This window comes from Benincasa hispida, chromosome 3 (genome assembly GCF_027475165.1).
Source record: "Benincasa hispida cultivar pf3 chromosome 3, pf3_genome.v1.1, whole genome shotgun sequence".
Classification (NCBI taxonomy): domain Eukaryota; kingdom Viridiplantae; phylum Streptophyta; class Magnoliopsida; order Cucurbitales; family Cucurbitaceae; genus Benincasa; species Benincasa hispida.
In genome coordinates this window covers 27546587-27561938 of record NC_143480.1, presented here as the reverse complement: position 1 = coordinate 27561938, position 15352 = coordinate 27546587, and the positions used below count along the sequence as shown (strand labels likewise).

General features: G+C 33.3%; 1 protein-coding gene across 1 annotated transcript; it reads left to right on the top strand.

Moving 5' to 3' along the window:
* The first annotated feature begins 441 nt into the window (after positions 1 to 441).
* Positions 442 to 1161, top strand: LOC150037169 (uncharacterized). The gene has a single exon (XM_090311901.1). It carries the CDS (start codon positions 442 to 444, stop codon positions 1159 to 1161), a length of 720 nt encoding a protein of 239 aa, XP_090168027.1.
* The last annotated feature ends 14191 nt before the right edge of the window (positions 1162 to 15352 follow it).

Below are 15352 nucleotides of genomic sequence, written 5' to 3'. Positions count from 1 at the left end.
CACTAGCTAGTCGTTAACCGTGTCGATCCCTACGGAGGGTTGTAGCATAGAATTCGGAATAATCCAGGCTTCAGTAAAATGAATAAGGTCTTATAGTTACGTCTTTGATATTGTCTTCTATCTCAAAGGCACATTCATACCATTCTATAAGATCTGAAAATGGCGGGTCACGCTTACAAGAATTGCTAAGTGTTAGTTAAGATCTTGACCGAAAATGATAACCAAAAAGAACTATTGCAATATGAGTTATTCTAGATAATAGTATTTGGTCAAGAACTATCTTGCTTCTGTGAAGGAATTCGTGACTACCCCACGGTAGCACTTGTTCTAAATCACTTAAGTATCCTTGCAAATAAATAAGGATTTATTGGGTACTTTATTAGTTTTACTAAAATGGATTTAGATGCATATTTAATAGAGTTTGTTTAAAATGTTTCAGCAATGTCAAACTCAATCATACAATTGCTTGCTTCTGAAAAATTTAATGGAAAGGGTTACTCGAATTGGAAATCAAATATCAATACAATATTAGTAGTAGATGATTTGAGGTTCGTGTTAACGGAGGAGGGTCCTCCAGTTCTCAGATCAATGGCTACCCGAAATGTTCAGGATGTCTATGATAGGAGGCTGAGGGCAAACAAAAAAGGCCCAGCCTATATCTTGGTGAGTATATCTGATGTACTCAACAAGAAACATGAGGTCATGCCCACAACTAGTGAGATCATGGCATCATTACAGGAGATGTTCAGGCAACCGTCATCGTCTGTTAGACATGAAGCCATCAAATATGTGTATGTAATACGTATGAAAGATGGGAGCAATGTAAGAGAACACATTCTCGACATGATGGTCCATTTTAACATCGCGGAGGCTCACGGGACTATGATGGACGAGATAAGTCAAGTGAGCATGATACTAGAATCTCTTCCAGACAGCTATCTTCTATTCAAGACAAATGCTGTCATGAACAAAATCACTTATAACTTAATGACGTTGTTGAATGAATTTCAAACTTATCAGTCGATGATGAAACTCAAGGAAAACGAAATAAATGTTATTTCCAAATTGAAAAAGTTTTACAAAGGGTCCACGGTTGGTATGAAACCCGTTGATGATAAGAAAGTTGGTCCTTCTTCTTCTGAGATAAAACCATTCAAATGAAGACGAAAGGAAAAGGGAAAAAGAAAATCGCTACGAAGAAAAACAAAAACAAAACTCCCAAGGAAAAATGTTTCCATTGTGGAGAGGTTGGGCATTGGAAGCGTAATTGCCCAAAATATCTGGCTGAAAAGAAAGCAGAAAAGAATAAATAAGGTAAATATGATTTACTAGTTGTTGAAACATGTATAGTGGAAAATTCTCACCTTACCTGGATATTAGATTCAAACGCGGCTAATCATGTTTGTACTTTTTTACAGGAAACTAGTTCTTGGATAAGACTTTCTGAATATGAGATGACATTCAAGGTGGGCATAGGGAAGTCATTTCAGCTGAAGCAGTGGGAGATGTGAAGTTGTTTTTTAGAGATTCTTTTATCTTACTCAAGAATGTGTTCTTTGTACCTAAGATGAAAAGAAATCTGATCTCCATTTCTTGTCTTTTAGAAAATATGTACAGTGTATCTTTTGAATGTAATGAAGTGTTTGTTTATTCAAGAGGTGTTCATATTTGTTCTACTAGGCTTGCAAATTACTTATACATATTACAACTAACGGAAGCAAAAGACATTTTAAATATAGAGATGTTTAAAACGAATGAGACTCGTAATAAAAAACGGAAAATTTCTCCTAACGCCTATCTTTGGTACCTCAGGCTGGGTCACATTGATCTCAACAGAATTGAGAGATTGTTAAAAAACGATCATTTAAATCAGTTAGAAGACAGTTTCCTACCTCCATGTGAATCATGTCTTGAGGGAAAATGACGAAAAGATTTTTTCTGACAAAGGTCTTCGTGCCAAAGAACTTCTTGAACTTATACATTCAGAACTTTGTGGTCCGATGAATGTTAAAGCTCGAGGAGGACATCAGTACTTCGATAGTTTTATTGACAATTACTCTCGATATGGCTTTATTTACTTAATCAGTCACAAGTCTGAAACTCTTGAAAAGTTCAAAGAATTTAAGGCTGAGACTGAAAATCAGTTAAGTAAAAGAATTAAAACACTTCGTTCTGACCGAGATGGTGAGTATATGGATTTGTAATTCCAAAACTATCTAGTAGATCATGAAATTCAATCCCAACTCACAGCACCTGGAACATCACAACAAAACAATGTTGCAGAAAGGAGAAATCGAACCTTGTTGGACATAGTTCAGTCTATGATGAGTTATGCTCAATTACCTCAATCCTTTTGGGGATATGCAGTACAGACTGCAGTTTATATTCTGAACATCGTTCCGTCCAAAAGTGTTTCAGAAACACCATATCAACTGTGGAAAGGACGCAAAGCGAGTTTATGCCATTTTCATATATGGGGTTGTCCAGCACACGTATTGGTACAGAATCCTAAAAAATTGGAAACACGTTCGAAATTATGCCTGTTTGTTGGATATCCCATGGAAACAAAAGGAGGATACTTTTATGATCCCCAAGAAGATAAAGTGTTTGTATCGACAAATGGAACATCCTTGGAAGAGGATCATATTAAAAATCATCTACCTTGCAATAAACTAATATTACAAGAACTATCTAAAGATACTACAGAAAGATCAACAAGAGTGTTGATCAAACTGGTCCATCAACAATGGTTGTTGTCCCGTCACGTCCATCCCAAGAGTTGGGAATGCCTCGTCGTAGTAGGAGGGTTATTCAACAATCTGAACACTACATGATTTAACAGAAACTCAAAACATCATACAAGATGATGGTTTGGAGGATCCATTAACCTTTAAGAAGGCAATGGAAGATGTTGACAGGGAACAATGGATAAAAGCTATGGACAATGAAATTGAGTCTATGTACTTCAACTAAGTCTAGGAACTTGTAGATCAACCACAAGGTGTTACACCTATAGGTTTGATAACTGGCAGAAATGTCAGTTATTATAAGCCTTTTATTTAGAATTATGAGGACTAACAAGTAGAAAATGCGGAGATAATACTTAGAATTTGTGAAAAATTGAGTTTTGCATCAATTAGCACCTAAATCCTCACTAGCCCCAATATTATGCGTTATCCGTGCCAAAGTATCTATTTTTGTAGCTATCGCAGGAATCAAACACATGCGTTGGAAATAAGCAATCGCAGACAAACGCATGCGCTGAAGCCAAGTGACCACAAAGACAAACGCATGCGCTAAAAATCGAGCTATCGCATAAAAGAATGCATGTGGTGATCGCATGCGCCCATCGCATGGAAGTTGCAGTGATCAATCAAATGCAGTGATCAATTGGAGATTGCGACCACGGAGTGACAACCATAATAGAAGAACAATTACAAGATGGGTAGAACGCGTTGATACTTCAGCTGAATCAAGCTCGGACGCGTACCTTGGGAGTATCAACAAGATAAGACGATGTGACATTGCCCATACCGCGACAAAGGCAGCAGTGAGACATAACGCAATCATGATAGTTGTCGGCATTTAAATCCTATAAATAGCCCCTTGGACCTTCATTTCGGGACATCCGAACTTCTGCCTTAAGGTAGAGGTTTGCGATCACAGATGAGAGCATGAGCGAGATTTTCAGTGAGAATTCTTCATCTCCACAAACCAGACCGAGTGACGATCGGAGCTTTCGCCAGAGATAGAGCTCGAGAGAGACATCTCCACCATTCATCCATGGCACCATCGACAGCCTTGACACAGAGTCTTTCATTCTCTTCTAACCTCTATATTGTATTACATTTTAGCTTAAGATATTAAGACATTTTGTAATCAATGTATATCTTGATTCCTTCAATGCCATCTTCTTCATCATCTTTATCTTTATCATCATTTACCTTTAGCGTTTATTTATCAAAGGCGATCGCATACTTAATCGTGTAGCCTAGAGATAGGACGAATGTAGCAACCCACCGAGAGGGGTGCGTTGTGCAAGTATAGTGAATTAATCCTCTTTGCTTGGTGAAAAGTTGTAGCAACGCTTGTCTATGGGTTGTTGCAATGCTTTTCTATAAGTTAAATAGCCACGTCTAACTTCCTGAAAAGGTAAGAGATGGAACGCACTAAAGCAAAGTATGCATTGTTCCTAGAGATAGGCACAATCTTATGCTCGACGTAACCATCTATAGAGATATAGTCATGTGGCTGACCACCAAGACGTGTGTGATGCATTAGTGTGATGAGCTAGGATTACTCGAGCGATTTAAGATAATAAACATTACTATGTGTTGATGGTTGTTGTGTATCTACCTATTCTCATTGCAAGTCTTCAGGAGTAGGAGTAGTGTGTAAATCCATTAAACTTCTTCTTTTTATTTTTTTTATCGCATAAAATGCATTGCTTCACAAGCATTATTGAGTGACAAGTCCCTGTGTTCGACCTCGAATTACTCGAGAAACTTGCGTTCGCGTTATACTTGGCGCGAGCGTAAGAAAACTTGTGATAGGAACGCATGGTCATTGCATACTAGATTAAAGCATCTTCATTTCAACACATGACCTCAGACGCATGGGCGTAAACGCATAGCTTAAGCCATGTCTAACGCATGATTGCATGCACAACCCCATCCCTAATTTTCCTTCCAACAAGGTTGTAAGTGGATCTACAAGAGAAAACGAAACCAAACTAACAAGGTACAGACCTATAAAGCCAGGCTCGTGGCAAAGGGTTTTACCCAAAGAGAAGGAGTTGATTATGAAGAAACTTTTTCTCCTATTGCCTTGATTAAATCAATAAGAATACTTCTTGTCATTGCCACATATTATGACTATGAAATATTGTAAATGGATGTCAAGACAGCTTTTCCGAATGGCTATCTTGATGAAAGTATTTTTATGTCCCAACCCCCGTATGCTTCACACATTCAGTCTTTCTTCTCCCACCCGACTAGAGGGACTGAGAAATTAATAGAGTACAAAACTTATAACGTGGACATAGAAAGTAAAATAACCCTTTCTTCTCTAGCTCTGAGTATCTTTCGTATGAAATTCTACGATGAGGGGTTTGTCGAAAAAGGATAGGAACAGAAAGTCTGTAAGTTTAATCGATCCATTTATGGATTGAAACAAGCGTCCAGATCCTGGAATATAAGATTTGACCGTACGATAAAATCTTATGGTTTTGAATAGAACGTTGACGAACCTTGTGTCTACAAGAAGATAGTAAACAAAACTGTAGCATTCTTAGTTTTATACGTTGATGATATCTTGCTCATCGGGAATGAGACAAGTTTTCTTGCTAACGTAAAGAGATGGTTAGCATCACAGTTCCAAATGAAAGATTTGGATGATGCTCAGTATGTTTTAGGAATACAGATCTTTCGAGTCCGAAAGAATAGAACATTGGCACTGTCTTAGGCATCTTATATTGACAAGATTTTGTCAAGGTATAATACGCAAAATTCCAAGAAAGGTTTATTACCTTTCAAGCATGGAATTCATTTGTCCAAGGAACAATGTCCTAAGACACCTCAAGAGGTTGAGGAGATGAACAGAATTTCATATGCTTCTGCAGTTGGGAGTTTGATGTACGTTATGTTATGTACACCCCCCGACATATGTTTTGCAGTTGGAATTGTCAGCAGGTTCCAATCCAATCCTAGATACGGTCATTGGATCGCTGTCAAAAATATCCCCAAGTATCTTAAGAGAACAAGGGACTATATGCTCATGTATGGACCTAAGGATTTGATCCTTATAGGATACACTTATTCTGATTTTCAGACTAGTGTAGATTCCAGGAAATCTAGCTCAGGATCAGTTTTCACTTTTAACGGAGGAGCTATAGTTTGGAGAAGCATCAAGCAAAGTTGTATCGTTGAATCCACCATGGAAGCAGAATACGTGGTTGTATGCGAAGCTGCTAATGAAGCAGTATGGCTATGTAAATTCTTAGCTGATTTGGAAGTCATTCCAAATATACACCTGCCTATTACACTATATTGTGACAATAGTGGTTCAATTGCTAACTCAAAGGAACCCAAGAGTCAAAGGCATGGAAAACACATTGAAAGAAAGTACCATCTCATCTGGGAGATCGTACATAAAGGAAACGTGCTCGTCACAAAGATAGCCTCTGAAGATAACCTTGCTGATCCATTCACCAAGGCCTTCTCGGCTAAAGTTTTCGAGGGCCACCTAGTTGGACTAGGACTCCGAGTAGTGTAATCTAGGGCAAGTGAGAGAATGTCTATGGTATTATAGATACCCTAGTTTATTGTATTTTTTCTATTATGTATCTCAACATTATATTGTATATATTTGTTCTCACTGGAGTTTTAGTCCAAATGGGAGATTATTGGGAATGTCCTAGAGCTCGCAATTCGTGTTAAACATTCTATTTTATCAATAACAATGACTTGTTGATTTTACATCTTATTATGAAGATCCAATAAACGCATCCTTGAATATAGTCTGAATGTTGTAATTTTATGTAGTGACATAAACAGGATCAAGTTGACAGTATATAGCCTAAATGGTCTAATAAGTATATGGATGAAATTGGATATCTCATCCTGGTAACATTATTGGATGCAGCCCACTCTGTAGTTGTTACAAGAAGTTGTAAGGTGCTACAAACAATATGATCCACAAATCATTTGTGTTAAGACATGAGAGTGGGAGCATCCTATGCAATGAGTTTGCATATAGACTAGACCAAGAAAATAGTCACTTTTCTTTATAACGACCGTTTACTGTTAAAACTGATTATTTCATTTATTATATAACCTAAGTTAACTTGATCTTAATCCAGAGCTAGCTATGAACTCCTGTTTGTTCAAGATTATTCTTTGATCTGAAAACAGTGAGAGTAGTTCAACAGCACTGCTCAAAAAGCTTACCATTTTGGGGATAAGATCGGATGAATAACTCGGGACATAGCCTTGCAAGATGGAATTCACTCTTACCCTATTTAGGGTTAGCAGATAGGTTGTTCTCTTAAGTACTGACTCCAGATCTTGAACAATCAGGGCCCCGCCTTCTCATGATAGAGAAAGAATTTTATTCATAGAGATTATGAATCAGAATTGTTCATTAGAGGATCAGTAGGAACTTAAGGAACAAAACACAGGGGTAAAACGGTATTTTTGACCTAGCTATGATTACGAACAACCTGTGAAGAATCAACTTACTGATTATGGTTATTAAGTGGAGATAATATATCTACAGTGAGGGGAGTTCAACTATGGGCTATAGTGGAGTGTCCCATTAGTTAATGAATAGGGGTTAGATCGGACTAATGAGTGTAGCCAATTAATCTTGAATCGTTTGAGCCCATGATCTATAGGTCCGTGAGGTTCTCCTACTAGCTTGTAAATGGATAAGCTTTAGAGTAGCTTGAGAAATTAATTTGAAACGTTCAAATTAAATGAAACAAGAGAATATATATTTAAATATGATTTAAATATATGAAGATGATTATTGTGAAAAAATTAATTTAATATTTGATAATAAATTAATTATTATTTTAAATTGATTTATATGAAATTAATTTAAGAAAATCATTTTTCAATTAAAATAGTTTTGAAATCATTTTGTGATTTTAAAAAGGAAAATGAAAAATGGAAATTGGTTTTTGCATGTTGTACAAAATGGAGAATGAATTTTTTCCATTATCTTAATCTTCATGCTCACACAAAGGCCATTATCTTCTCTTCATTAGTTCTCTAAGCATGAGCTGCAAGCCATGCACGTCACCTTTTTACATGTTCATTTGCAATATATAAAGAAGATTTGAGTCATTTGAGAAGAATTAATACATAATTTTTTAGAGAAAAATTACTGTGAGAAGAAACTATTTTTCTTGTCCGGCTGCTGTGAGTTCTTCATTGTTCTTCACCTTTTCAAGTTGTTCTTGAGTCTCACAACTCTGTCTAAAGCTCCAAGAGTATAATAGGAAAGGCTTTGAGGTGGTTTACAGTGATTTCTATGAAGATTACTGTTGTACACTCGGTTTCTTGGAGAGTTCTTCAAAGATAAGATCTTAAAACCCTCTTTTTAGAAAAGCATGCTTTAGTTTCTGCCAAAATTAGTGAATTTGAATGCTTATGGATCCTTGATACTTCTGCTGCATGTTATTTAACTCTTTCACGATGTGATGTATGAGATACATCAAGTGGAGGATTAATGTAAATGAGATTTACATTAAGTACCATGAAATAGAAAAAGAACTATGGTTTATATGTTTTATGAGATGAAATATTAAAAGTATAAGGTATAAATATAATATGGTAAGTTGATTATCATATATATTTACAATAATATTAATTATTGGATAATTATATATTTTTTTTCTCTAATAACCAATTGAATAGGAGGTTATTGGTGGTTTCATGGTAACCGTGAGATAAAAGGAAAAATATTTTCCTAAATTTAGTAGTTTTCGAATTGAGATTCGCAAGAGTTGATATTCTTGGAAAGACTCACGGAAAGGCTGTCAAATGGATTAGATTCACTAAATGATAACTGAAGAGAGACAAAACGATCGTGAAGTGACACTACACGATAGTTCACTCAGCTAGCCATTAGCTAAACGATCGCAGAACATTTGTTAAACGATCGGGCATTCATCTATACGTAGACCATTGTCATCTCCCACTTGCTCAATCGTTTACACGATTATTCTTCCTCCGGTCTCTTCCTCTAACCAAGTCCACACAAAGTCTACACTTCTGGATTCTCACACCGAGAATACCAAGGTAGCCATTGTGGTGGTGTCTAAATCAACTCGACTAAGTCAAGGTTTTTGGAGGCCGATCATTGCGTTCGGGGTGTTCGTGTGGTAGTGGTTGATTAATCGTGTTGTATTACGGTCGTAGTGTTCGAGCGTTCGTGAATTGTTATCTAGGAGACTAAATGAGTGTTCGTGATCAAGGGAGGTTGAAGATGAGTCTTCAAAGTTATGATATTCTATCCCTTGATGTTCTTTAAGCATGCTGTAATTTCGTATTGTGCATGACTGGTTAGTTTCCATTTCTTGATTGTAATTGTTAATGTTCAAATACAAATTGAAATTGGAATGATCTTTCAGTTGCTCATAGAAATCCTCATGTCTGATTTCCTTCAGGAAATGACCGAGGAAATGGAGAAAGCAATCAAAGATTACTTCCAACCTACTTTCCCTATAGCTCAACCTGGGATTGTGAATGCATCTATCATTGAAAACAATTTTGAGTTGAAACTATGGTTGATCCAAATGGCTAGGGAAAATGCTCTTAGAGAACGCCCTACTGAAGATCCTCATAAGCATCTTAGATCGTTTCTTGAAACTTTTGGAACATTTAAAATTAATGGAGTTACTAATGATGCTATAAGGCTAAGACAGTTTCCTTTTTCTTTACAAGACTAAGCTAAGGATTGGCTGGAGACGATCCCATTAGAAAGCATTACCAATTCGGATGAGCTAGCTTAAGTATTATTGAACAAATACTTTTCTCCTACCACGTCTTCAAAATTGAGGTAAAAAAATTGTCACTTTCTCAACAACCTGATGAACAATTATTTTAATGTTAGGAAAGACACAAGGATCTTCTTAAGAGGTGCCCACAACATAGATACTCAAACTGGTTGCAAATTAACCTATTTTTTTATGGGTTGAATGGCAACACTAAATCCATCCTCGATGTGACTGTTTGGATATCTATTTTCTCTAAGATTGCTAATGAGGTTTATGCCATTCTAGAGGACATGGCTATTACAAGCTATAATTGGCCAAATGAAAGAGCCTCCACCAACAAAGCAGTTGGAATATATAGAGTTGATGAGGTGTGTGCTATTAAAGCTCAATTGACCACAATTACTAACACTTTAAATGAATTGGCTATAGGTGCTCAAGCATTAAATTCACCATCCATAGCTTCTCAAGTGGCTATAGTTGCTAAAGTTGCTTCTCACCAGACTTTGGACGCATAGGAAACTGAGACAACCAATTATAATCAATTATGTTGATAGAGGACATTGTAGAGGCTAACAACAATTTCCTACTCATTACCATCCAGATTGGAGAAATCATGAGAATTTTTCCTATGCTTATGTGGAACTTCTCTATAGTTTTGTTCTCTCTTTGCTAGGGACTAGCAAATTTTTAAATTTGGGGTGGTGAAACACATTTAAAATGTGTGTTATTTGCCTATTATTTAGAATCGTTTTATTAGATTTAATGTTTTTTTAAGTTTTTTTTATGGAATTATCATGAAAATAAGTATTAAGAGTCGAATGGACCAAACCGAGCCACAATCGGATGAAAAAGAGAAGAAAAATCAAGAAAACCTTAAAAAAGAGTTGTGTAGCGCATGGTGTAGCGACGTTGCCCCATATGCCTCAAACCCGAGAGCATCTATTTGTTGATCATCTTATAGTGTCACTACAATACATTAGAGTGTCGTTGTGCTAGGCCAGCATCCCTACGCTCAATCGGGGTGCAGCAGGGTTTTCTTGAACCTCCATTATGAAATTCCAAAGCCTTAAAGTGTGCTTTTGTTGTAAAAGAGGGTATAAAGTGTAAAGAAAAATTCTTAGAGGTCGTTTGAGTTACTAGGGTGAAGATTAGGCATTCTCTGACAAGTCAAAAAATAAAATCTAGGCATACGGAGTAAATTTTCTTAGTCATCCAATATTTGTCAATAATTTTTCTTGAAGTATTTGTAATGAACTGCAATTGTGTGTTATTGCTATTTACATTTCTTTTTTTTTTTTACATGTACTTGGACATAATTGTTAATGGTACTAATTGTTGTTAATTATTGTATGATAATTAATCAATGATACCAATTATTATTTGATTGTAATCTGATTACTATCTGATACTAATTCTTAATGTTATTGAGTACAATTGATAATGCTTACCGTTTTATTATTATTTGATATTAGTTGTATGATTACTATCTTATCTTGATTGCAAATGATACTTATTTGTCATATGATTATTGTCTAATTGCTATTTGATATTAATAATCATTTCATTGCCGATGATATCGATTACTATCAAATAGCAAAGTTGCTATTTGATTACTATCTAATTGTTTTTTTTATTATTATTATTATTATTTGATATTGATTGTCAATTATGTTTATTGAAATCTGACTGTTTACTTAAAAGATAAGTTATTGATTGCAAATGAGAGAGTCCATGTCGCAATTAGATTAGACATCAGCTTCAATACATCCAAAACAATAATCAACCCATAAATCAAAATCCTTATATAAAACACATTCACAAAGTTGCTGGAGAAAACCATACCCTAATTTTCCTAGGAATAATGCAATGCTAAATCATCAAATTCACAGTTCCATTAAGCATCATCTCCAATTTTAGAACAAACCCCTAAAAAAATATAAGAAAAATCATGAGAAAGATCTAAACAAATCAATGGTCCTTCCCCAAACGGAAAAGAAAGTAAAACAAGAACGAATACTCATATGGGAATTATTATTCTGCCACGATTTTTTTTCCTCTGCAAGACGACTGCATGCAATATCGTCGGACATGGTTGAGTATGTATGAAGAAATTGGAAAGAAAAAAGAAAAAAGAAAAAAATCAGAACAGATCTTCGACCCCTGAATCGGAAATCTCGAATCGACAACGATGGCGAATAGTTTAGAGAGAGAGAAACTCGCATATGAAGAAAAATCAATATTAAATGAGATTCTTTATGTGATCGCAATTGTGAACAAGAGAAATTGTGAATCAAACGAATTATTGAATCGTGATTTTAGGGTTAGTTATTGCAAAATGTTGAAGGAAACACGCAAATGGAAAAACGATGGGTGAGGATCGAAATTAGTAGTTTTTTTAATAATGAGGGTAGTTTTGGAATAAGAAAAATCAAATATCACATCCCTAATCTAAACAACGTGATTTTACGATTTTCTAGATATTTTTCCCTGCAATATTTTAAATTTGATGATAATAGTATATAGGGCTAGTTGTATAAATAGAATTCAAGTCCAAAATAATAGAATATGTAGTACAAGGATAAAATAATTGCAAAACTCATACCTAGCCACCATTTTGTTCGTTTCTTCCCGATTTTCTCAAATTAAAAGCTATCACTGATAGCTTTTATCAATTGCTATCGATGATTTTTGCTATCAGCGATAGCTTTTAATTTGAAAAAAATTAATACAATCTTAAAATATTAGCTTTTAATTTGCTATCAATTATCAGTAGCTATTATTGATTCATTTTCATCCATTGAAATCAATGTTGAAATATTACTACTTAAGGCTATCAATGTCTATCAATGATAGATTTATAAATAGTGATCAACTTTGAAAGAAGACAAACAACTTTGATTATCATAGTATCACTAATAATCTTTTATCATGACTATCATTGATAACAGCTATCAGTTCTTATCACTGATAGACTTTCATCAATTATAATCAACCTTGAAATATTAACACTTAAGGCTATTAATGATATACTTCTATAAGTGGTTTTCACCTTTAAAAGAAACTCGATATATAGATATCACCTAAGTTTTATCACCGATATCACTAACATCACTCATATTGTGGTTATCAGTGATAACTTCTTTCACTCATAACATCACTAATAAGATGCAATCAATGTTCTCACTAATAACATGCTATCAGTGATAGTTCTCTATCACCGATAACGTACTATTAGTGGTAGCTTCTATCACCAATAACATGCTATCGGGTAGCTTCTGAAGACTTTTTTGTCCCTTTCTTGTCCTTCCCAAACATTTGTAAGTCCATTTTCTTTTCGATGATAGCTTCTATCACCGATAAACATGCTATTATAACTTCTAGGCATTCCACTTACATTTTAGTTCGAGATTCAAGTTTATTAATTAAACTCACTAAGTTAGCTATCAATGATAGATTTCTATAAGTGGCTATAACTACGAAAATATAATCAAAGATTAAGCTATCAATGATAGAAAATATTAGTAGCTATCACTGATAAACTTTCATTTGCTATTTATATTTATTATTTGTTATAATAATCAAACTTGATGATTGCCTTGTTGGTGTTAAGTCACTTGTGAATTGAGTACTTTCAAGTCCTGCGTACAGAACTCAGCTTCATAATTCTTGTGAAAAAAGGGGGAAGAAGAAAAAATTCAAATAGAGGAAGAAAAATTTTAAAAATAAGAGAAAGAGAAGAAGCAAAAACTGACAAAAGGAAAGAAAATTAAATAGAAAAAAGGAAGCAAAAACCAGACAAATGAAAGAAAAACTAGGAAAAAAAAAAAAGAAAGGGAAGAAGCAAAAAATTGGAGAAAGAAAATAAAATAAAATAATAAAAAAAAATAAGAGAAGAAGCAAAAATTAAAGAAATGGAAGAAAATAAAAATTAAAAAAGGAATAAGAAGGAACCGAATAAAGAAAATAAAAAAAAATAAAAAAAGAATAAGCAAAAAATTGAAGAAAGAAAAGAAAATTTAAAAAAAAGGAAAAAAGAAGAAAAGAGAAGAAAAAATAAAGGAAAGAAAAAGAAAGGGAAAAAGAAGGAAATGAAAGAAAATAAAAAATAAACGAAATAAGTAAAAATCGGATAAACGAAATAATAAAATTAAAAAAAAAAAAAGAGAGAGAGAGAGAGAGAAGAAGCAAAAGTTGAGAAAGAAAATAAAATGAAAAAAAAATAGAGGAAAGAAGAAATATTGAAGAAAATAAAGAAAATAAAATAACTAAAGAAAAATGGTGTAGAACCAAATAAGACAAAGACGAAATTAGAAATTAAAGAAAAATAATATAGTTTTAGATTTTTTTTTTTTAGAGTTAGTTGTTGCAAAATGTTGAAGGAAACACACAAAAGGAAAAATGATGGGTGAGGATCGAAATTAGTAGTTTTTTAATAGTGAGGGTAGTTTTGGAGTAAGAAAAATCAAATGTCACATCCCTAATCTAAACAACGTGATTTTATGATTTTCTAGATATTTTTCCATATCTGCAATAATTTAAATTTGATGACACTAGTATATAACTTTAGTTTGTTACCTGGTGCAATTTTCTTTTTTAAAAACTAGTTTCCCTAACTCATGTCTTACATTTTTATTTTTATTTTTTTTTAATTTTGAATTTGAGAACCTACATAGTAATGTTATCAAAATATCCCTGAAAAGAGTTTTGAAAAAAAAAAAAAAAAAAAAAAAAAAAAAAAAAAAAAAACACTCACTTAAACTTCTTTTATTAATTTTTTATTGTATATAAGTTGTTAGAAAATTTTCACAAATAGAAAAAATGTCAAACTATTTATAAAAATAACAAAAAAAATATTGATAGACACTGATAGACTTCTATAGCGTCTATCAATGGCGTCTACTTCTATCAATTTTTATTATTGAGACATTGATAGACTTCTGTCAGCCTCTATAAAAAAATATTAAAATTTTACTATTGTGTATAAATAGTTATCTTTATTTTCTATTTTTTAAAATCTCCCTATTTATTATTGTAGTTTAAACTTTAATTAGCATGAATTATTAAATACCAAATCATGTGAAATAAAAGTTTTTACTTGAAGAAAAAATAAAAGAATCGCTATTATTAAATACCAAATCATGTGAAACAGAAACGATTGAATTAAATAATGTGCAAAATTAATTTAGACTACAAAATTATATCCATACTAGTTTCAAACCTGATTGGTTGCATTACAGAACACGTATACTATCAATAGTCCAAGATCTTATTTATTAACCACAATTGATACAATAAAAATTTTAATAAAACAAGTCACTAACTTTTCATACGCATTACAATAAAGACAGGAAAAAAAAACACTATATTTTACTAAATGATTTGAAATAAACTTATTTGTTAAATTAAGCTCAACTTAACATCTATACTTATAATTTAATTAATAATAGAACGATAAGAATTATTGGTATTATTGAAGAAGATGTGGAATGGAACGTACGATATTTTCAACATTAATTTTGATTTGGGACTTTTGAATAAAATCATCAAATTTGCCGGCCATGTTCAGAAAAGTAAAGATAAAGCCGAGACAAATTTTCATTTTCAATGGAAAGATTTCTTCTTAATTTCTTTAATAAACTATAGATTTTATTACAAATTTGTTTCTTAGGATTAGAAACAAAAATTAGAATTTAGTCTATATGGTTTAAAAGTTAGATGACTCTTTTTAAGTTTTTTTTTTTTTATTTTGTATGGATATAATTAGATTGGGATGTACAAAATCAAAGATGAATGTAATTTAGAATGCATCCAAGTATTACACGAGAAAAATTTTCATTTTCAATGCACATG

Coding starts and splice junctions, on each gene's coding strand:
- LOC150037169 (XM_090311901.1), top strand. CDS start 442: ATGTCAAACTCAATCATACAATTGCTTGCTTCTGAAAAATTTAATGGA.